General features: G+C 36.5%; 1 protein-coding gene across 3 annotated transcripts in view; it reads right to left on the bottom strand.

Moving 5' to 3' along the window:
- Positions 1 to 619: 619 nt before the first annotated feature.
- Positions 620 to 25,584, bottom strand: part of TAF2 (TATA-box binding protein associated factor 2) — a 94,926-nt gene continuing 69,961 nt past the window's right edge. For all 3 annotated transcript variants that reach the window (XM_054018696.1, XM_054018697.1, XM_054018698.1), the window contains 6 exons: positions 24,950 to 25,019; positions 23,013 to 23,122; positions 19,444 to 19,673; positions 16,563 to 16,715; positions 16,072 to 16,177; positions 620 to 3,175 (listed from right to left, as the gene is read on the bottom strand). In XM_054018696.1, the coding sequence (XP_053874671.1) occupies positions 2,910 to 3,175; positions 16,072 to 16,177; positions 16,563 to 16,715; positions 19,444 to 19,673; positions 23,013 to 23,122; positions 24,950 to 25,019 (935 nt within the window). In that variant the 3' untranslated portion in view covers positions 620 to 2,909. The remainder of the gene's footprint in view (positions 3,176 to 16,071; positions 16,178 to 16,562; positions 16,716 to 19,443; positions 19,674 to 23,012; positions 23,123 to 24,949; positions 25,020 to 25,584) is intronic.

Genomic DNA, 25,584 nt, shown 5'->3' with positions numbered 1-25,584 from the left:
AATAAATGAAGACTCAGCACACCACTTCTGAAAGGTTGCCGACCCCTGAGCTAGATAATGTAAGATGGTTTACTGTTGTTCTCAATATTAATCTTAGAAGTTTACCTTGGAGTATTTTATGGGCTTGGATACGAATTTGCTATACAGAGACAAGAATCAAGTCTTGTGTAAGAGTTCAGAGAAGAGCTTGCATTATGGAATCCCTTCCCCACAACCACAGGACAGACAGAAAAGGTAACAACTATCTTAGCATCAGACATTGAAATGAATTGTGTAGTCTTTGCTCTCGCTGTGTTTATGTGCGTGCACACACACACACATACACGGTCTCATGTTCATGTATATATTACACACGTAAGAGACAGACACAAACATGTATACATATATATTTACATACATATATATGCAACATGCACATTTTCACAGTGCTTGAGCAAATGCAAACCTACCAAGTCAAGCATTTTCCCGTATGGCCCAGGTAGCAGAGTCCTATGGATTAGGACAGTTTACAACTTTGAATATCAGAACCAGACTGTACAAAATGAACTGTATGCATTGCAGGTAACCTGTAAGATTTGAATTTACAGGAGACAAATAATCCAACAACCAGGCATTGCACTGAATCACTACACATTCAGCTTTTAATGTTGAAGGAGAAAACTTCAAAACAGTTGAACACTGAATAGTTATAAATTACAAAATTGCAAACTCTTGGGAGCAAGGACTGTGACTTTCTATGTCTGCATACAGTGTCTAACACATTTGGGGAGCAACCACAATTTAATTTTAAAGAAGGGAAAACAAACACATAGATGTTAAACAATTTAATCAGACTCAAACGGATAAATATGTCACAACTGGGATTAGAACCCAGGTCTATTGACCCTCAACTCTGTGCTCATATCACTAGAGTGCTGCTTCCCTTAAATGTAATCACAATCCCACAAATACCTTTCCACTTTGTGGGTCAACTCTTAACCTGTGGAAAAACCATCTGAAAAATTCCATCAAGCCACTTCAAAATCTCTCCTTCTTAATTCATGATGCCAGCAGAATATCAGTCGACAGTGGCTAGGTGTTATGTTAAACTGTACAAATCATGCTTGTATTACTGTTACCTTGTCCTTCCTTCCCCACCTCACCTGTTTTTTTTCCTGCTGCCAGCTGTGTCATATCATTAACCAATATTATAAGATTTTTGGGGATCTGGTCTTTGCTTAGGGTTCCTCAATGCTAGTGGCAATATAAATAAACATATCCCTTTTCATATATTGATGTTTACAACACCAGCTCTCCAAAGCCTGTAACAGCAATATAATTTTAAAATCTCATAGGTAAGGCCTAAAAGCAACAGAATAATCTAAGTAAACCCACATTAAGGACTGTCTGCTTTTTTCCCCTCTTACCCCCTGCTTCTTGATGCACTGTTTTCCTATAGAATGCAGATAATTTGTTTCTGTTCAATGGTACACACCAAAAATATGACAAGATCCAACAGCAGGTATTTCATATAAAAATGTTTATTGGGCAGGAGAGGTAGGGGGGAAACAGACTGGTTTTAAAAAAAAAAAAATCCGTCTTGGGCACTTTTGAACACTTTTTTCCTAGATGTAGCATCATTCATTCTCTCAGGAGTCCTTTAACAAAAACATTTGAAAATATAATATTTAACCTAAATACAACCATTTTATAACAGAAAGCTGAATAAGATGCAAAATCCACCCAACAGTAGTAAACTGGTACATGAAAATAAAAACAAAAAAAAAAAACCCTACCTCTACGTACAAATAAGGAGAAAATATAAAAAGAAGCAGTGATGTTTTTACTTGTATTGCCAAAAATTTTAAAAACTGAAGTTTTAAAACAAAATATTGGCTGGGTGAATTGGCATAACCAAACTGCATAAATCACAGCTAAAGACATCTGAATTCACTCACCTTTTAAAGTCTCAGACTTAGGTTAATGCAGTAATATAGATTTTCCTGTAGATTCATGAACTGACATTGTAGAATACTTCCAAGTAAATTCACTTTAACAGGAGTATATTTTTTAATGTATACAGATTTCCAAAATGTTTTTTATTTCAGCAAAAGTCATTTTTTCCAATTTCATCATACTTAACGAAAAAACTGCCTTTGCCAAAATAATTTACAAATTTTATTGTATTTTAAAAGCCTGATTAAGGGCAAAACATGCATTAAGTTTTTCTGCTAAAATTACGGAAACATAATTGCAGAATGCGATTATATTCGAAGGGTCGTGTCCATAATAAAAATCTGCAGCTTAAAAGAAACTTGGAACTTTAAGAGTTTAGTATCTGAAAAAGGCAAATATTCTATGTACTATTTTTAAAACTCTGACATTACACTGCAATGGTTAAATCAAGAAATAGCTCAACTGAAGAAGATTATGGGAAAGCCTTTGTCTTCTCAGGAGGTCTATGCTTGGTTATACAATACTGTCTTGGAAACAGTGCTTCATCAGAGGTCTGGCAGTTGGCTTCTGTTTAAAACATACTTTGCCTCGTAACATTCATCAAAGGCATAAAACATAATTGAGTCTGGCAGTACACATGGACAGCATGATGTTCAGGGGGTTGCCAGTAGACATGGGGTCCTTATATAAAGAGCTGTTTTCTTTGTTTAAAAGGGAAAAGGAGTGGGAGGTGGGGAGAAAGAACAGGGAAAAAGAAACTGACTCAGAACCATAAAATATTTTTTTGAATCCAATTCAGTTCAGCTACTGAATATACAAATAGAATGTTTCAAATTTGGATTGTGACACAGCTTCTGAATTGCTAAGGCAATTCATGCTTTCCTATTTTCATAGAAAAAGATAGAGGCTATAGTTATATACATCCTTCTAAATGCTCTGTGAATGCTCTGGGTTGAGTTCTAGAAGTGCTCACTTCAGTCCGAAAGTGATGGAGAGCGAATTGACCGTCCACTGGCTGGGCTGTTGGAGAAAGTGAAGGGCTCCTTCTCTTTTTCTTTGCTGTCATGTTTATGTTTATGCTTATGCTTATGTTTATGCTTTTTCTTCTTTTTCTTGTGCTCATGGTGGTGGTGGTGGTGATGATCACTGTGTTTTGAGGAATTGGATTCTTTGCTGAACACAGAGAGTGGAGCTGCTGGCACTGGAAGCATGTTCAGCTCTAGTGAAGACTGTTCTTTACCTAAGACAAAGATACAATTGGAATTTCAATTTTTACATTGTGATAAATTATTAACTCATAATTTAACATCAAAAAAGCTGTTGCTGAAATATAAGCTAGTATCTATACTCTCATGCCTCCCATCGTATTTAGTATTCTAATACAGACTCTATTAGTACACTGGTGCCATTATCTTCTGGTATTCCTAGACAAGCCTATAAGCACACTGACAGTTTCCATATTGTAGACTTGATTCTTAGCAGTGTAGGTGGGATGTGCTACTCCCTGCTTCAAATGGTATAAATTTATCCCAGATGACTAGTGACTATACAGCTAAGGAACTGCAAACATACCAATTTCAAGACACCAATTTTCCAACATAAAAGTTCAAAAACTTAATAAAAATGTTTGCAGTGAACAACTAGGGTGCGTGTGAAACATTCTGGATATAACAATAGATAATGGACAACAATAATCAAACCAACGATTGGTACTATTAAGAAGTTAAATTTCCTGTACAAGCTGATGTCAAACATTAGGCTCTGTATACAAACATGAATTTTTTGATGCTGAACTGTGGAAATAAGCTGATTTTTCAAAATATTTAACATTCAAGCATTTCCTAACTCTTCTGAATAATACAGACATTCAAAGTTTGTCATCTTAAATAAACAGAAATCCAAATTATACTAATAGGATACCAATATTCTTTACACATCAGGATTTTACGTATTTAAGCAATACAGGAATAAGACCTCCAAGTAGATATAGGCCTATTTCATCAACACAACAAGTCTGTTCTATATTCTGAATTTTTCTTTTATCTGTAGCATTTTACAGAATTGGAGAAATATTGCGGATTGGTCTTCCCAGGGAACCATGATTTGCTCTCTATCCACTGCAAAGGCAAAACTCAGTGCAACTGCCTCTGTCTTGGTACTCCTGTTTTCTTAGAAGTCAAAACATTTCAGGAACCAACTTTGTATTTTCTCTCAATATGACTGACAATCATAGAGAAAGACTTAAAAAAAGCTCAATCTATTTAGTATATCCAAGAAAAGATTAAGAGGTGATTTGATCACCACCTATAGGTACCTACATGAGAGAAGATTACAGATAATATACTGTTCTTTAATCTAGCAGAAAAAAGCCCATAAAATCTAATGTATAATAATAATAATATCCTATCTCCTAGAACTGGAAGGGACCTTGAAAGGTCATTGAGTCCAGCCCCCTGCCTTCACTAGCAGGATCAAGTACTGATTTTGCCCCAGATCCCTAAATGGCTCCCTCAAGGACTGAACTCACAACCCTGGGTTTAGCAGGCCAATGCTCAAACCACTGAGCTATCCCTCCCCCCAATGTCTAGAAGCTGAAGCTTACATGCAGGCTGGGAATAAGGTGCAAATTCTTAACAGTAAGGGTGGATAATTAACCATTAGAACAATTTACCAAGGGTTACGATTTGATTCTCCATTACCTGAAGACTGGATGTCTTTCTAAAAAGCATGGTCTAGCTCAACCCCTAGATATGGGCTTGATGCAGGAATTACTGGGCGAAATTAAATTGCTTATGCTATTCAGGATGTCAGATCAGATGACCACAGTGGTCCCTCTGGGCTTAAATTCTATGAACATTTTACAAAATTTAATCCTGAACTCAGCAGAATAATATATGCTTTACTATATTTGTTATCAAATAACACCATTTAACATCACAATTCAAAGCGACTTTAATTTCTGATGTACTATTAACTCTATTATGGTATATACATGACATGCACATGCTAACTAAGACATCAATCGTTGACTTTAATGCATATTAGCCACATCACTTTTTACTCTACCCTGGACAGGTGTAATCCAAATCTGTAGGCCACTTGCAAGTTTACTGCAAAAATATAAGAGACTGCTTCATGACTATACCTGTAACAATTCTTTATTTCTAATAATCTTAAATCTCTCAAAAGACCTCCCCTCTGAATCTACTTCCACTTCCTGAACCCATTCCTTTAAATTCTAGCTACTTTTTAGGCATCTAGAACAGCATGGTTTCTGCCCTCAAGCTGCAAGCATGCTGAAATACCCATTGTAGTGAACCTATGAACCTTAGCACAATGAAAAATGAACACGTCTGCTCAAGATATTAGAATATAGCAGAACACCAATGTTATGAACAATGAGTTAAATGAACCAGATTTCCCAACCAGCAGGAGGTGGTTGAATCATGTAACAACAGTGGCATCCCTTCACATGCTGATGCCTTCAGTGCATTCAGTGGTTTGAAGGACAAAAAGAAAATGGCGCATCATACTGCAACTTATGCACCATATCTACTGTCATTTTGAGATATTGAATTCATAAAATCAAAAACTTTATAAAATTGCTCAGTCCCAATTAGTTCATGAAACACGGGTAAAGAAGATTACGTTTTTGTTTCCATTGCCTTCAGTGCACAAATATTTTACATGCACACAATGTTGTATATAAATATTTTATCTGCATGTTACAGTGGCAAAGTATATCATGTATGTAAAAGGTTATTTATATGAACAATTCTATTATCACAGTACACACTAAAATAAAGAGGGTATCAGATGAGCCCAATCTATAGACTTCAGCTCCGACTAACTTGTAGGGGAGAGAGATTTTCAGATCCAGGATTTTGTTTCTGGCTCACCTCTAATACTGCTGCATTTCAGAGGGCTAGATGGCACAACATACAAAGTTTCTCTGATGCCAAAGCATACTTCTGAATCTTCCAAATGTGGAAGGGGAAGGGAACAAAGCAAGTACCGGAGGTAGCATGTTAATACTGATAAGCCAATGGTAAATGTCCCTGAATGATAGGTCAGTGCTCCCCTATGAGAGAAGCATGAAAGACTAGCTGAAAGGTGCAGCATGCTCAGGTCTCTGTCTTATTCTTCTGAGTTTGTTTTTATTTCAAATAGTAGGTCTCAAGCTCTTATGATTGCAAAGAAAGCCTTCAAAACATGAAGCCAGTAAAATCAATGCAGAAACAAATATCTGAGTTTGCAAAGAGCCTATCCTATAACAATAGCCCTGAAGTGTGAACTGACATTTATTTCAGTGATGTTAACACAGATGTCAATGATACTTGAAATATCAACATTGTTAACTGTATCACTGCTCTTCAGAGCACGTAAGAAAAGAACTACACCAGCATTTTCCAAAGTATGGGTTGTGCCCCTTAGGGGCAGAGGAAGAATTAAGGACTAACCAAGGAGGAACAGAAAATGTATTGTGACAAAGTTCCTCCTTTACCTTGGTGGGTCCTGCGCTTATTGGCAGATTTGCTTGCTTGACAGATTCACCCTGTGGGTCAGGAAACAGTCAAGAGACCTTCCCCTCTGGTAGAGGCTATAGTCCAGGTCAATTCCTCCTGTGTTTGATCAGGAGTTGGGAGGTATGGGGGAACCCGGGCCCGCCCTCTACTCCGGGTTCCAGCCCAGGGCCCTGTGGACTGCAGCTGTTTAGAGTGCCTCCTGGTACAGTTGCACAACACCTACAACTCCCTGGGCTACTTCCCCATGGCCTCCTCCCAACACCTTCTTTGTCCTCACCACCGGACCTTCCTCCTGATGTCTGATAACGCTTATACTTCTCAGTCCTCCAGCAGTACGCCTACTCACTCTCAGCTTCTTGCACACCTCTTGCTCCCAGTTCCTCACACACACTTCCTCTCCTCTGGCTTGACTGGAGGGGGCCCTTTTATAGCATCAGAGGGGCCTTAATTAGAGTCAGGTGCTTAACTGCCTCACCTGACTCTTAGCAGGTTAATTGGAGTCAGGTGGTCTATTAGCCTGGAGCAGCCCCTGCTCTGGTCACTCAAGGAACAGAAAACTACTTATCCAGTGGCCAGTATATCTCCCTTCTGCTACTCTGCTGTTCCCAACTGGTCTGGGTCTATCACAGTATATATTAAAACTTGTATGCCTTTAAAACCACATGGTAGTGAACGATTGGCTTCATTTTCCAGAGAAAGGGGCTCATCTTTCAGAAGTCTAGAAAACACTAAGACAAAATGACCTTCATTAAACTGATCACTGAACTGACCATCTAAGTATTAGACTTCAAAATCAATGGCATCACTAATTTTTTTCTTCTTCAGTTGACCCAAAATCCTATATATTCATGGTTTTATCTGCCAACAACTTAAGGGAACCCCAAAATATGATCACAATGCAATCAGCAAAAACAACTGGGGAATATTATTACTATAGAAATAAGCACAGACGGCACAGATTGCACCAAAGCTTTGTATATTGTGATATAAAAAAGGAAATCAAGGCTGATTAGACTAGCTCAAATCCTTTCATATACTGTTCTTTAAATATATTCAAAACTGAGCCAGTTTGTGCCGCAGTCCTTGAATCTGACAACATTCACTTCCTTCACACAGCTGCTTCATTGACAACAGATGTTTTTCAAAAATTCTAACAGCACCAACTCCCCAAAAGACATGATATTTGATACTGCCAAAGAGTGCTTTGAAGTCAATACAGGCATCATAAATGTGTCATAAGAAGCCTGCCCAGGTGATTGAAGTAAGACATCTGTAAAATGGACTTTTGTGAGTGATTAGAAGGACTACACCTACGTTAGGCATTGACCCTCTCTAGACAGAAATCAATGTTGCACAAAGAGATCACCTTTTCATCCCCAGGATTCCCTATGATTAACGCTTACAGAAGGCCTGTATTAGCGACCTGCCAATCTGGGTGAGGAGGGCTAAATAATAATTCTTTCTAAGGCCATCAATTTCATTTCTACATTGGTCAAAGGGGGATTGCTGCAGGGAGACCATGCAATTTCTTCTTTCATGGAATAAGAATCTGAACCTGTGTTTCCCACATAATAGCAAAAAACAGTAACAAGCGGGAGAGCTCATGAATTCACTTCTGAAGTGGTTACTAGCATTCCTTGAAGCAGAATATACAAATTCAGAATCCACTTGGCATCTTCCTTTGTTCTGGATGTGCAGATTCCAACATAATTATTAGCTTTTCTCTGTTCCAGCTAGTTGGGTAGGTGTGCAGAATTAGATGAAATTGCCAAATGAGATGAGACTCCTAGAACACCTAGCATGGTGTCAAGTATCAGGGGGTAGCCGTGTTAGTCTGTATCTACAAAAACAACAAGGAGTCTGGTGGCACCTTAAAGACTAACAGATTTATTTGGGCATAAGCATCTGAAGAAGTGAGGTTTTTACCCACGAAAGCTTATGCCCAAATAAATCTGTTAGTCTTTAAGCTGCCACCAGACTCCTTGTTGTTCTTCTAGAACACCTACTTAGTCAAACAGAATGTTACAAAGACTGCAGAGATATGATGCAAGAGAAGTAGCACAGATGGGAATACAGACTTAATTTTAAACTTGAATATTTATTTTACATGGGTAAGCTTTATTTTGATAAGCTTTAATCTTTTTTCCATCAAAATGAAAACTTTCAGAAACAAGCTGTTTGTCTTATGTCCTAGCTCCTAAATATACAGATTACTAAATTGTCTTGTTTGCGAAATAATTACAACATCTAGTTATAAGCTGTCCAACTTATTTTTAATTTTCCTGATGGATGAATGTTGAGGGGCTGTTAGGTTGCTAGGGTTATTTAAATAAATTTTTATTTTACTTTGTGCTGAAATTTTGTAAACTGGTGACATAATACATCTCAAGAGACCTCTACACCCAGAAAAGGCCATGTCAACTTCCTCAAAAGTAGTCTCCTGTTCTGTATTTTTATATTTTGGGGAGAACTACAGACTTTTTAAACTTGCTGGCTTAAGTGAGACTTTTCCCGTTTGATGTTTGCTGAAGATGATCTAATTAGCAACTGATTTTTCTGAATGCTTTGGAAAGCGGCACTGCAAGGCAGAGTGAGCAATGCTCAAAACCATAAGAATCAAGGGTGGGGCCAAGAAGCCTTCTGGGTCAATGAGCCACCTGAGAGAAGACTGACCTTCCAGAATCCTGAAACTGATCACTCAAGTCATCAACAAAAAAGCTATGCCAGTCTTTGGACAGTCTCTCCCTGCACCTGAAGAAAACCCACTAACAAGAAGTGCTGTGTCAGCAATATCACTATCTGGCTCCTCAACCACAGTTCCAGCTCCTATTTCATACGAGCCGAGAAGACCACAAAAGCTGTAGAGTTCATAATTCCCCTGTTTTCGTGTTCTTCCATTTTCATTCTTGTCTTTTGTTTGTATTAGCTGGAATATGTCCCAACCCTTTTATTCTATAAATTTAGGGTGTGGTTGTATGTGTGCAACTGGGTAGCATCACCCATAAAGTCCACACAAGAAAGACATCAGAAAGAGAGTTCCCCAAGTTTCTTCATGCCATAAAACAAAGCCTCATAAAAATACTCATTAAATAAAGCGTCTTCAGTGGGTCCTAAGAATTCAAAGCTGGCAGCTGTGAACTGTCAAACAAGAGTTGTCAAACTTCTGCTTATCAAAGGGCTCTTTTAAGGCCTGTATTGTAATTTCTCTGCACAGGAGCGGGATGAAAAGGGTTACTCATCAGACAAGAATTGAAATCTAAGGAGGAAGCTTTGTAATTGACTGTAAAATTGTGGTTCAGACATTAGATCATTCGGTTTCAGTATTTGACTGACCTGGTAAAATTCTTTAGTTGGGATTTATAACCAAACAGACAGCCACATCCTTACAGCCTGTCTTAGAATATTATAAGCATTATTTGTTGTATTCATTTGGTGATTTAATTAATTTGATGATTTATTTCCAAACCACTATTGATAGTAACTTGGTAATTTTAGCTCGATTTATAAGTTGTATTTCTTTAATTTTAGTTTAGTATTATTAACAATAGTTTAGGTTTGGTAATATGTTTGCTTGATTTTTGTTTATATTTTGTTTAATAGCTTTATTAAAATTTATAAAAAGATAATGAGCCATATTTCTTTCAATAAGCCAAGTGGGTCCAGAGTCCTTGAGGACCTGTGTGGACATTAGTTTGTCAGTCTAAAAGCCCGACCAGTCCCCCCTAATTACCCTAGAACAATAAATCATTCTCTCAGTGAAATTAGCAGTTGCAACAGAATATGAGATCTCTATATGTTTTCCTGGCACAATGCATTTGTGACTCCCTGTAAGACCACAGATGAATGTCTTAGTCATATTGTGACTTTTATCTCAATGTTTATGTTATTGTTATAGCAACTTTCACACACTTTCTTCTAAAGTACCTGGAAATGCCATTCTTCATGAAGGACAGAATGGATATTAGCTCAATATACATTATGCTATTTCAGTGCTATACTGGCTCCAACAGAATCTCAAAACTTAAAAGCCACCAGATTGGAAACAAGCATATTTTAGATAATAAAATTATCCCATGCATACTGCGTACTTAGATAATATGTATTAAAGCTAGTCTACCACAACAATTACAGAAAATGTTTCCAGCTTAAAAAGGCTAAGCAAAAACAAGCCTCTGTCAATGCTGCTATCATGTTCTGAGAAACAAGAATTACTGCACATATCTACCTGCATTGTTAAGTACATTGGTATACTGCAGGTGATCCTGTCTCCCTCTAGTGGCTGATCCTTGTGACTATAACAGCATGCTATTTACTCACAGCTGACTGAGGGCTTGTCTGTCTACATGGTGTGTTAGTGCACGCCAACTGGGGTGTAAGTTCTTGTGCACACCAGTGTATTGTGTGGACACTGCTAGTGTACACTAAAGTTCTCTAGTGCACCTTAACATAGTACAAAGAACAGGAGTACTTGTGGCACCTTAGAGACTAACAAATTTATTAGAGCATAAGTTTTCGTGGACTACAGCCCACTTCTTCGGATGCATATAGAATGGAACATCTATTGAGGAGATATATATACACACATACAGAGAGCATAAACAGGTGGGAGTTGTCTTACCAACTCTGATTGGCCTCTCAGAGTTGGTAAGACAACTCCCACCTGTTTATGCTCTCTGTATGTGTGTATATATATCTCCTCAATATATGTTCCATTCTATATGCATCCGAAGAAGTGGGCTGTAGTCCACGAAAGCTTATGCTCTAATAAATGTGTTAGTCTCTAAAGGTGCCACAAGTACTCCTGTTCTTTTTGCGGATACAGACTAACACGGCTGCTACTCTGAAACTTAACATAGTACAGGCTATATCAACATGCACTAAGCAACTGTTAGTGCATGCCAGTAGGGTCCACACAAATCAGTAAGCGTGTGACACGCTGGTGCCCACCCACTAGAATTTACGCCCCAGTTGGTGTGCACTAACATACTGTTAAGGGAAGCCCTGAGTGAATTCATTTTGCTCAAGTAGCAGGGATTTGTACTCTTGATACAGGTCCCAGGTTGAATTTCCACTGATAACCATGGTGTCTGTACACATGCAGCCATGTTATGTTGAATTTGTACATCAAACTGATCTTCAATAGACAATTTGTAACGGTGCAGAAATTTGTCATAAATGCATTATTTAAAAATATAGCTAAAGTATTTTCCTTCTATACTTTGAGGCAATATTTGCTCCACTCATTGTCACAAGTTTCAAATAATTCCAGCAACTTTTCACTTTCTGGCTAAATGAACCATGTTTTGAACTGTTATACCGGTGATAAACGAGAATGGGGAAAAATATAAATGAACGTTCAAGATCACCAAATGTAATCTGGTGAGTAGGTTTCTATCACATAGCCTGCAGGTAGAACTTATGTGGGCCACTGGATAGGAAAACAGTGGTCTACAAGAACAGCAGAGTGGCCATTTTTATTATTCTGGAGAAGTGAGGGAGTCAATAGAACTTATGACGTTTTTCCAACAGGATATGCCTTTTCTAATAATTGCTACACCAACTTAAAGTGCAGTGATGTCAGGAGAGTAACTACCAGTATATAGAAATTACATCTTGTTACTCAACAGATATGCTCCTTATATGCTTTCAGAGTCTCATCTGCTTATTTACTTTTTATTTTTGCAGAGTCAATACAACTAAGAGAAACTGAACTGCATACTATTGTACATTGTGAAAAGGATGGTTAACTAAAGTTCTAATTATTATGGGTGATGATGTGCTGAGCCAGAAAAGCTGAACCCAGACTGAATGTACAGGGGTCACATTTAGGGGGAAAAAAGTGTTTTACTTATAAACTTATTTATTTCAGTTTATAAGTAAAGTGAAAAAAAATTAGTCTGGAATCATTGACATAAACGTGCAATCCTGTGATACAATTTTTACAGTGTCTGATTTTAGAGTATGACTACACTTTAAGAGAAGTGAAATATGAAAGTAAACAGATTCTATTTTAAGCTTGTCTGATATAAAAGCTAATCCGATTGAAAGGACTACCTAATACAAAGGACACTTTTCCACATGGAATAAACCTGTTTCACCAAATTCATCTGTGCAATATAGTGTATTAGTCATTTTGCAGTCTTAAATGTGACATGAAGACTGGTGTTTATATTAGAAAGAAAGAGTGCAAAGTCTTGAAATTTTTGTGATCTTTTAAGACTGACGGTGGAACATTGCCACCGTTCTTGATGATTTAATAGCAAATAAAAATTCTGTTTTTCATATTAGAAATCTGATCTTGAATGGCTTCAGATGCTCAAAAAAGGCTTCTGTTGATTCTCTCAAAGCTGCTGTACTTAGGGAAGAACTATAATTAACACAACAGCAAGTTTAAAAGATACTTCACATACTTGAATTTTCTGGGTTTAATTATTTTTTGTAAGATGCATAGAAGCATTCATGGTTTGAACAGCATAAAAGAAATTCATTATTGTATTTTTAACATATGTTTGAAAACATTTTCCAAGTGAAGCTAAACTATGAAAGGTGCTGTAATTAATTACAGCATTAAACACTGAAATCCTATTTTTTCACAGAAAAACCAGCAAGCCTCCCTTTACTATCCTGGGTGTGGGTCTCAATCCTGACCTCGTAGGGCCACCTTTATGGGTAAAAGGATACAACAGAAAGCTTGTAAAACAGTAATATAATAAAGAAAATCAAATTTACATGGTTTTCTGTAAGACACAGTAAGATGGAGAAATTTGTGTTTGAGTCCAATTTATTATCCTGTGGGGAAATCAATCAAAAAGCATGCTGAATATTATTCACAAATAGATATGGCAGCATTCAAAGCCAGCATGAACTCTCTTTCCAGCTGCTATTTACAAAGCTAGAGCTGTGTTTGGCTAATTCCCTAACGTTTTGTAAGAGCTGATGTGAGTCTGACCCACAGCTCTGAGAGGAGAGGCTGTGTATGGACTAAGACTTCACTATTTTTTCAGGGTACCTTGGTTTGGAGATGACATGAGAGCCCTGATATCTACTAATAAGATGCTCTATTTTATCACCTCCATCAAAAGCCACTTCAACACCATCAACGGTTGAAGTATGCCTACTCTGTGCCAGTCCTGCAATAATTCAAATCATTCTGAATGTCCCCTGAAAATCTTGGCTGTAAAGACTCATTGATATCTCTGGAAAACTGAGAAAATTGCATTTGAAAGCAATTCTATTTAGATATGGTATGATTTTTCCTCATTTGTTTATTATTTGAGCTCATCTGCCCTTATTGCTCACCTGAACTTCATATTTCTCTATTTGTACCAAAAAGAAGAAAAAGGTGAAGTTTTAAAAGCAAAGAATATTTTTAATAAAACTGTCCCTGGCAGTATAAATAGCAGTATAAATCAAGGAAGAAAAAACAAGAAAAAATATGCTAAGATCCAACTGTCTCAAAATACAGTATTGTATGCAGTGTAGTTGTAGCTGCATTGGTCACACGATATTAGAGATACAAAGTGAGTTAGGTAATCCTCATCCACCTTGAGGTTCTTACCCACGAAAGCTTATGCTCCCAATACTTCTGTTAGTCTTAAAGGTGCCACAGGACCCTCTGTTGCTTTTTACAGATTCAGACTAACACAGCTACCCCTCTGATACTCCTCACCCACCTTGTCTCTCAAAATACATTGATTTTCAAAGGCTTTTAAGTGAGTTCCATGCACTTTCAGAGGCAAAGATAATGTCTGATTTCTCAGTGACCTAAGAAACGAAGTGTATTTCATCTGTGCTAAATATATAAATAGCGGGATAAATGCGTCATTCAGCACATAATCTCAGATTAACATTTCTGTCCATTATAGATCTATATAAGTAATGGCCAACTGGCCCCCATTCTACTCTGATTCAGAACACTCTCATTCTGAACCTCAGCATACTTAATGTGGAACAACATTAGAGCATGGAGCTGGCTGATGGAGAGTCCCATAAGTCCCATTTGTGAACAATTTGACACAGTTTTGCAAAGTTTCTTGTTTATGACTTTATACCCCATAGTAAGTAAAATAAAAAATGAAACACTGCAAAACATCACATAGAAGTTATAAATATTAACACTCAACAGATCAGCTTCTTACGCTAATGAGTATCGGTGGTAGCTGACATGCCCCAGCATGCACAATGCTTTGTGATAACAGCAGAAAAGGAGGGATGGATAGTGTCAGTCTATAAAAAGGGGAATAAGGACAACCCTGGGAACTGCGTCAGCTTAACTTCAGTAACCAGAAAGATAATGGAGCAAATAATCAAGCAATCAATTTGAAAACACCTAGAAGATAATAAGAGATAAGTAACAGTCAACATGGATTTGTCAAGATCAAATAGTGTCAAACCAACCGAATAGCTTTTTTTGACAAGATAACAAGCCTTGTGGATGGGGGGAAGTGGCAGACATGGTATATCTTGACTTTAGTAAGACTTTTGATATGTCTCACATGATCTTCTCATAAACAAACTAGGGAAATATAGCTGAGATGGAGCTATTATAAGGTGGGTGCATACCTGGTTTGAAAACTGTTCCCAGAGAGCAGTTATGAGTGGTTCACACTCAAGATGGAAGAGCATATCAAGTGGGAGTGCAGGCCTTGAGGACCCACATTTATTGCTCCTTTCCTGGGGCGGGGTGTGGTAGGACTGCGAGGCCTCCAACAGGGGGGCCCAGTCAATTTAGGATTGAATAAGGACTGGGAATGGCTGAGCCATTACAAACATTGAATCTATCTCCCCTTGTAAGTATTCTCACACTTCTTATCAAACTGTCTGTACTGGGCTAGCTTGATTATCACTTCAAAAGTTTTTTTTCACTTACTTAATTGGCCTCTCAGAGTTGGTAAGACAACGCCCACCTGTTCATGCTCTCTGTATGTATGTATATATATCTCCTCAATATATGTTCCATTCTATATGCATCCGAAGAAGTGGGCTGTAGCCCACGAAAGCTTATGCTCTAATAAATTTGTTAGTCTCTAAGGTGCCACAAGTACTCCTGTTCTTTTTGCGGATACAGACTAACACGGCTGCTACTCTGAAATAAGTATCTCTGAGGCCAGTTTGAGTGTCTTTATTACTAGAATTAATCCAGTTATAACTTATTCAGATTGGCCACACTATACATTTGGTACTAGAATAGATTTGCTTCTGCTTTATTGTTCTCTTCTATTTAAAAATGTTTTTTTTAACCTAATACAGTCAGAAACCAACTTTCCCAAATCAATGACTGGGTCTATTTTTCTTCTCCCTAACTTTGTTTTTCTGGCTTCGGTTTATTTTATTATTTTAATTTGCATTTTTTTTCTAAGCATAACATATTTCCTTACTAAGAAATGTATCAAAAATATACAACCAGAACACAGTAATATATATTTATATGAACTATTCTTGAATACCTAATGACATATAAGACTCACAGAAACCATTCTACACTTGCTTTTCATCAACACTCAAACATTTACTAAAGTGCATTCAGGGGGGAAAAAGCTGCAGAAGAAGAACACTTTCACTGGTTGAGACTCATATACTATCTGTGATCTGCAAATTAACCTATTCATACCTGGTGTTGATGGTCTCTCCAACATATTCAAATGATGGTAGATAAAAGCTTGACTATCATGAACAGTGTCCATATCAATTTCCTCCTCTTCCTGAGAATTTGAGAACTAAAACACCAGCAAGAAATATGTAAAAATAAGATAATATTAATAATTAACTCTAACAGGTCTTATTTTTCTGGGAAAGGAAGCAAATTTTTTATCACTGATAATGAACAAAAATGAAGGAATATATAATATAGAAGTCTTGCTCATTATCCTTCTTTCTAATTTACAGTGGAAACAGCATGTACATTTAGAACATTAATTGGCAGCTTCACTCCCTGCCAACCAATAAAGAATCTGATGGGAGATAATTTTGCCAAAGTAATCACAACAACTACCTTACACATATGCACAGCATGCCTTTTGTTAGGCTACAGCTGTTAGAAAACTCAGCAAAAGACTCTACTGTTATACTAAATATGTTAAAGTTGAATTGCCATTTTCTTACTCTGATTTTTAGTTTGACTTTACTGTCTTCATTCTTCTCCGGTATCTGCCCTGGCTCCAATGGGGATCCAAGTGGCATATCAGCCTTCCTCTTCACCCCTTGCTGATGAACAGAAACGCTGGATGCTGTTTCTTTAACAAGATGATCATCCTCCTGAAGCAGCATTTAAAGATTAAAATTAGAAGACAGTAAAAGCATATTTAAATCTAAAAGTGACATAATGGTTGAAAACACACTTGAGTTGAACAGAATCTTCCCTGTAGTTGAGGCAAAAAATATTCCCTAAAGCCTTTCATGGACTTGTGCCAACCTCTCCTACAAACATACTTTCTCTTTACTTCAATCCTTGCTCCCTCTGCATATCTAGAACTGGCCTCTCTTCTGTCCCTTCTCACAATCATGGTACTGTTGGTGTGCAACAAATCTCGGCAGCTCCTAAAAAGCCTTTCTCTATATATCTGCCTCACTAACTCTCCTCATTTCAAATCTCAGTTGAAAATTATCATAGTTTCTGATCTAAACAAGGGATTTAGATTAATCTTCTTCAGAGGTTAAATTTAAAATTTAACACTAATTTTGTTGAATAAAAGTCAAATATAACGGTTATGCCCTTGATTTCCTTTTAGATGTCATACTAGCTTTTCTCCAAAAAGGAGGTGTGTAAGACCCCTTTGAAAATTATTGCTTAGATTAACCAAAATAAAGGTAAGAGGAACATGAAAATAAATGTATAAGTCTAATGAGTTACAAACTACAAAGTTATAGGCATTAAAAAGGAGAAAGGCTTTCCAAAGTACAATGAAAACACAAAATAAAATACAGGAAAAGACAAACGTACTTACAGAAACAGACACTAGCCCTTTCTAAAACCTAGACAAAAGTAAGGCCTACCATAGCCTTTTCTCCAAACCATTAGAAGACTCTACTACTATATTAAGGTGGTGTACCACTTTGGAATCAGGGGTGTCCCACACCAATCACGTGGCTATAAATGCATGCTTTCTAGAATTAAAACTTCAGCCTTTGAAACTTACCTCCTCCCACAGCAGATTCCAGAACAATAATTTAACAATTCTCATTCTCAAACTCATGTTCACAGAACATGCAACCTCAAAAGACAATCTAGTCAACCTAGATATGCTCTAGCATCTATCAGAAATTCTTTTTACTTCACAAAAATATATTTTTATCCTTGGTCAGGACTCTTCATTTCATGTTCTATTATTACTCCTAACACTATTTAAGTCTGTGAAACATTCTGGAAGAAAGTTTGCCTGAGGTGCTATCCAACTTCCGTACAGTATTATTCTGTTTGAATTTCACAAGGAAAACTAAATTAGCATCAGTTTAGGGTGATATTTTTTTGAAAATGAACACAGCCATGTTCTGGGAACTGAAAAGAGATTACCTAGATTCTTAAAGCAGGAAAACGCATAAACACCCAGAAACCAAGGTATTGTGTGTGCTTTAGGCACATCTAATAACAAAGACACATATTTAAGCAAGTTTCACAAACAATAGATATAGCGAAATGATGTTGTTTGCTCACACATTCTTCAGAGTATGCTGCTTCCAAGTATATTACAAGCTAATGGCCACATCTGCCTTTACATACACATAGCTATCTGCCTATGAGTTGCTGTCAGGTGCTCAGATACAAGCAAAAAATGTTACAGAGACGTTTATAAATAAGGACATTCATGATGCACATCTGAGGACAAAAACTAGTTATACGTGAATAAGTTAAGTGTTGCACAAATGTTGATAACTTTCAGAGGCAATTCAAAGAATCTCTGATGATCCACACATTAACACTAAATTTCTGCACTTATATTTTTATTCTCTAAAAGTTTTGAGCACAATTCTTACTCTAAAGATAAGGACTAGAGAAAAGATGGACTTTTTAGTGAGAAAAAATTCTGCATTTATTTCCCATTACTTTGAATGTATAAATTATTTTTACTCCTAAGTCTGTTATATGCTTCAGAGGGAGTAAAAAAACAGGTTCCTATCCCAACCTGCTTACAATCAAATTTTATACATGACCAGAGAGTTACCTTCCGCCTACTAAGTACTCTCACTAGCACTTACTCTTATAACAGTTGATTTTTTAAAAAATTAACCTGTCACAAAAAGAGTTTCCTCTTTCTCTACTAAATGTTGACTTTTCCTTCCATAATTACATCTGCCCAAGGACCACTCTAGGCAAGATTTAGTTCTGAACTAGTGGCAGTTTTTATATTAAAAATACATGACTTTAAAATCCAACATCCTGCATCCTCAAAGGCCTAGAAATGGGATCTTCATACCATTGGGAAGAGGACTTTTCTAGCTTCCCAGTGGGACCACGCAATTGAAAGGCAAACAATATCAGATTTTAAATCTGACATTTTTAGATGCTTCTATGAGTCTCTTGGAGCCATGTATTCAGGTGTAGTTGGACTCATGAGAACTAAGGCACTTGGTTTCTAGATGGAAATATAAAAAAAAAAATCTCAATATATCCCATTTTCATGTTGATAAAAATCTTTATACCACACAGGTTCTGTGTGAATAAAGCTTACTTCTTGTAAACGATACAGAAACAGTTACGTTTTAGAATGGATACAAATGAGGAGTGAGTGTGGGCTCGGGAAACTAGCTGGAAGGTCATTCCACATGTTAGAGAAAAGGCACAAAGGTGGAATGAGAGAAAAAGACAGAGGGTATTAAGGCTGGCATTATATTGGAAGACTTGAGAGTAACACAGAACAAAAAGGTCAGAGGGTTAAGTCTTGGAAGTTCAGACAAGAAGTTTGAATTCATTACATAGTACAATTGGGAGCCAGCAGAAGTATTCAAAGCAGGGTGGGGGAGGCATGTGCAGATGGTCAGTGCTTACAGTGCTTTGGAATCCTATCAGTTGTCCATGATTGTTAGGATTGTTCATGGGTTCCTGACTGTTTGCCACTGACTCAGGGATGATGGTAGGATTAAGTACAGCTTTCTTTTCTTTCAGATTAAGGACCAGTCCAAGCTCTGGTAATGGCAAACAAGAAGGTCTACTGAGGCCAAAAAGTGTGAAGTACAGGTCCACAGCACCACATCGGAGCCTCCAGTCATGTGAAGTACCTAAAAATCAAGGAGGAGCAAGTATTAAAATGTAGAGATAATCTTAAAAAACAAACAAACAAAAAAAGTTGAAATGATTTGGAGCCATCACACTGTGCACATTTTTAGCCTATGCTGTCCTCATCCTTCCTCCTTCCCTCCTATTTGTTACACTCACTTGTTATGTTTGCTTTTAATAAAGACTGTAAGCTGTTTGAGGCTGGGAGCATGTCTTCCTCTATGTTCTGTACAATGCTTACCACAACAGGACCCCAATCACAACGGGAATCTTTGGGTGCTATATCACAACAACGCTAAATAATGTTAATAAAAAATACACATGCCACTAGTTTTCATATTTAACATCTCATTTTAGATTTTACTTTCAAAGACAATTAGCAGGTAAGTGGAACAACACATTGACAAACTAGCCTTTCACCTCAACAAGTCTGGATGTGAAAATGAGTTACATGAAAAATAAACTGAATTTTATTGCTTCAACCTATTCTCTAACTGTCTACATCACAAAACTATAAAATCCAGCACAACTAGCAGTCTGGGGAAGCTGTAAAATTGGAAAACTAAGCAAGAATCTTAAACAGCAGCAATCATTGCCACACCAGAAACTAGCTTCAACCAATCACATATTCTGTAGTACAAATCAATAAAATCCTGCAATTCAGTTTTGCTATACACTCAAGAGTCATGATGTTTCTACCCTGTCTTGTCTCCTGTACTGTATGATCATTATTATCTTGCCTTTGTTATAAGCCTACACATATGCAGTGTAGCTGTAGCTGTGTCAGTCCCAGGAAATTAGAGAAACAAGGTGGGTGAGAAATTGATCTTTTACTGGATCAATTTCTTTTTGTGAGAGAGACAAGCTTTCGAGCCATCCAGAGCTGAAGAAGAACTTGTCTCGCTCACCAACAGAAGTTGGTTCAATAAAAGACATTACCTCACTCACCGTGTCTCTCAAGCCTACATATACTCTTTTTAAAAATAATGTATGTTACTGAATACCATCATGAAGGAGGTCAGCTCTAGGCAAGAGACAGATGCAGTCTGTAATCATAAGTAAAATGAGTTGTTACTTCTGTCTGTCAGTCATTCTTGCATCCATACAACAGCAACAGACTCCAGTTACTCGTGAAGCATTATGGTCCAAGACAACCATAGTTCTAAGTCTGTGAGAAAGAGACATGACTGAAAAGTCTTTAGGGTAGGAACCATGTTTTCCTCTGTTTTATATAACATTTAGCAGAAGAGGAACCCCAATCATGACTGGGGTATAACTGCTGCACACGCTCTGGAAATGTCACTGACATACTTCAAAAGGAGCAATTAAGTTGGCTACCATCTTGTATGTTTCAACTAGAATCCAATATTCTGATTTTTGTAATTAAATTTAAGAAAATGTTTTAATACACTAAAAATGCTTTTATGAAAAATGAAATGATTAAAAACTCCACGTTGCATTGACATCATCACACACTAATGGTAAAAGCACATTTGGCACCACCCAAAGCAAAAAACATCTAACATCTGGCACAATGTTGTAAGTACAATGGTTTTGGTGCTAACTCCGGCCAGCACTTGACTGATTACAAGTTCATCAAACTTATTGTTCCCTAGCAGGAATAGAAATTAAATTGGTAAACAAGACAAGGATGAGCCAACTGCCATGTTGATTTGGCTGAGCAAGACCTTGCAGAGGGAAAATTACAAGATGTATTCTTGTGGATTACAAGTACCATGGGAGCCAACAGTGTTTGGAATAGACTTAGTTTTATATATTTATGCCTTTTCAGGCACCTCTTTTCTGATGAGAGTTGCATGAACAATTGGCTGGTGGCGGGGAGAGCAATGAAATCTGGACAGATCTAACATTCAAACTGAACAAGAAAATACGCTGTTGATGAGATATGAACTATACTTATTTTTTCTTTATAAACGATCTGGCCATTTAATATTCAATAAAAGATCATCAATATTTAGCATCAGTCCCACTTTCACAAAGTAGGTCGGCAAAACTGTTAATCTTAAATACAATTGCTGGGAGAACATGTGAACCCCTGTAAATATAGCTCAACACTACACTCTTTGGAATTCAGTAGCATTATCAACGAAAGATTACAGAAAAAAACAAAGATTTGTTTCCCCACAATGTAATTATTTTAGGTTTTAGTAAATGTAAATGCACCACTGCTTTAAGACCATGCAGCCATATATCTGGTGGATTAACAATTCATCTTGCCTTTAACAAACATTTTTATTGGCACTCACACTTTGCAATTATCTTTGTATTTTTATTTACAGAAAATAAAATTCAACCAGAATGTCATCTTCATGCATAGGGAGTAAGTACTTTAAGTCCCAAATATAACGAAAATTTATATCTTATCTGTTATTTGCCAAAGGAGGTAATGGATATAAGTGAACACTGCACACACACTTCTCTTGAGAAACAGGGAACACAAATTCTCTGGAGATAACATCAAAATGTTTATTTCCTGAGTCTGACACTTGGCAAATCTTACAAAACTGAACTACTAGTTGTCTCCCTACTTTAACCCCTGGAGTGTAGCTGTAAACTTTCAAGCACTAAAAATAAAGATGCAAAGAGAACAGTCAGCTCTGAATGACCTAAAAGACTATGTAAATGTTTATATGTAATCCGTACTGTGCCAAATGTTAAAGAGCAGTTCGTGAGTACTGGATAAAACTGCCTCAGTAATGAAAAACAAGTCAATAGCAAAAGATACAAATCCTTCTCACATTAGGATCTTTACTAGTCAAAGCCAAGTAAGTCTTAATTTTAAAGTAAAAACTTCTTAAGATCTAATTTATCCACAGAAATTCTAAAATCTATTGTACTCATTTAGATTGGGGATGGAGGTGCTTAATCTAATGAGAACTTGAAGTGTTTGATCAATTTGAATATTGAAAATAATTCAAAAATTCATTTCAGGATTTATTCAAAAATTATATATATGAAAATTACATTCCAACATTTTGTAATAGAAAAGACACAATGTGTGAAGTAGCAACACAAGGTGAAAACTGTTGGCCCTCCTACAAGAAATATTACTTTTGCTGGCTTGGATCAAAGAATCACACGAGATGTGAGTCTATGCTAAATGTACTTTGCAACAAGTACAGTAATTGCAGAGGATGGAGAAAAACAGGGTGCCAAAGGACAATCCTATATGCTGGGTATCACTACAAGATGATGCGAGTGTGAATGGAAAGCCTCAATTTTTGAGCTTCAACAAACCTAAAGAGAGCTCATTTTATATACCAGAGAATATGCAGAATGCTAACCACGCCAAGTTTCTTAAAATACAGAACAGATTCAACCTGAATTCATAAGTTTCCAAAGCTGATCCACCAAAGCTTCATTGCACAAGGGAGACTCCATGTTCTTAGTAAAGGGTGGATTCCTCGTCAGCATGTTCAAAATCTTATGTCTGAAAGAGAAACAAAAATTCCTTTTTTAATCCAAATGAACTGAGACTCCAAAGTTACTGTTTTGTGTCTGCAATTCTGTTTTTGACACTAGAGTTTGTATTAGGAATACAAATATTAAGATTTGTGAGCCCCTAATATATACATATATTTTAATTCCTTTTATGTATTTCTTCTGTCTGTACATGCACACATATATGCACATCTCATCCCCAAATTAATTAGTTTTCAGATAATAAATAGGACATGACCAGGGTGGACATTAGTTGATGGCGTCACTCATCATGTTAAAGGGAAAAAAGAACAGGAGTACTTGTGGCACCTTAGAGACTAGTACTCCTGTTCTTTTTGCGGATACAGACTAATATGGCTGCTACTCTGAAACCTGTCACTATGGTAAAGGGAAAGTGTGATTTTGTATCGAGGTTGATTTGTTTTCATGACAATTTGAAAGGCCGTGTTATGCTCTAAGGGAAATTAATCGGAACTGTACTGAGTCAATATTCTCTTCACATTCTAATAAATATTTATTTTCAGTTTTGTTTTTAAACTTGTCTAAACATTAAACTTGTTACAAAATGACAGGAATCAGTAAAAACATTTAAGACTCACTCTTCACTTTTTAAAGGGACGCCAACAATTTAGAAATTACATTACTGTCTGAATATTTTGCATGCAACACCTATGACCCCAATACCTGCCAGCAGTGAGCAAAAAAACAAAAAAACACTGTAATTTTTCAGATTGTTTACTATGCTTTTGACAACACATTGTGAATAGTAATTTTCACCATTTCCCCTAAATAGTCAGTTTTCTCCCTTGTTGAAAAGACCCTTATAAATATGGGAACAGAAAAACCTTTAAGGTTTGAAGGGATTTTTTTATATTAAGGATATAATTTTTAAAGTGGGTGCTCTATCTGAAACTGGAATTTAAAAAATTAATAAAAAATGCAAATTGACAGCATCTCTTCGAGAGACTCAATTAAAAATATTCTGCTTCCTCAGCTGATGTTGCCTGTTACTTATCTCAGGTATAATGTGACCCATTAGATCAAACTTTCTTTAAAAAGAACAGCAGCAATATATTCCTAGGATAGGGAAATTAGCAACTATACTTGCACAGGAAGCCTAAAAGATAAATAGGAAAAATACCAAGTCTATTCATCTTAAAGAACAGTACTACTACACTGGCAATCAGGAACAGACAGAATTGAGGAGCAGGGAAACGAAGATCAGAGGCTGCCATGCTAAAATATATACAGTATTACATTGGCTAAATATAAATTAAATCAGATAAAATTATCAAGTAACCACAACATTTTGACTTGTTATCCTTTCACCCCATCTACAGTCTAACAACTGTTTTACACTCTTCGGTAGCCAAACATAATGATGTTCATTCAGTCCTAACACACTTATACACACTTGAGAGTAAAAAAAAAATTGTTATATGCAACAGATCAATATTAGATTTACATATGCCGATTATCTGTAGGAAAGCCTCTTAAATCAAAGGACAAAACAGAAAATACATGTAGTTTGAGACTAAAAACTGATCAAATTTTGTTTTTTTTAGTTATGGATTGTTAAACAATGAGAAACACATTGCTAAGTATAAATTACCATAAACATCAACGATGAATTTTGGTTGTATTTTACAAATTAATGGAAACAAATTTTCACAAAATATTTATAAATTTTAAGGCCAGAAATGACCGTTATGGTCATCTAGCCTAACCTCTGGCATAACACAGGCCAAAAAACTCTATGCACTAATTCTAATATTAGTGAAAAGTGCTGACTTTGAGTCTTTGTAGACATACTAACCTTACATAAGGTACAGGATCATTCTGAACCATGTTAAGCAACCACTGTAATTCCTCATAACTCCGATCAACTATAACAAAAATTAAATGATTTGTTAATAGTATGCAGAGACAACTAAAGAGAGAAGCAAAGACCAATTAGAAAATTATTCTATATGTGTTACATAGAATCACCAGGGATTATCTGTAGCTGTAGTATGATTGGAATGCATCACAAATGATGAAACAGACATTTCCATGTCAGTATAGATTAATACTAGTGATACATCTAAAATGACATTTTCTTTTTAAAAGGAGCAAAAATTCTTCAGTATTCGACATTACACACTAAAAAGTGAATAGTATGTAGAGAATATAATCCTGTAGTATATTTCATTCAGAAGAGTATAGAAAATATTATCCTGACACTAACTATGCATTAAGTTTTGTAATAGATGTCTAGCTGTAAAAAATGCTAGGAAAATACTCACATGGACTACAGGCCTTACTTATACACAAAACTGTGAACATACTCTTCTCCATATGCTTATAACCTGTTCTCTATCAAACTGTTTTTGAATATTTCAAAAGTCAGTGACCCAATCATGAATGTGTTAGCGAGTGCCCCTAGAGTAAATACTGTACATGGATTGGTTT

This window comes from Malaclemys terrapin, chromosome 2 (genome assembly GCF_027887155.1).
Source record: "Malaclemys terrapin pileata isolate rMalTer1 chromosome 2, rMalTer1.hap1, whole genome shotgun sequence".
Taxonomy (NCBI): Eukaryota; Metazoa; Chordata; order Testudines; family Emydidae; genus Malaclemys; species Malaclemys terrapin.
Note: the sequence above shows the minus strand (reverse complement) of the source record. Positions and strands in the feature narration are given on the sequence as shown.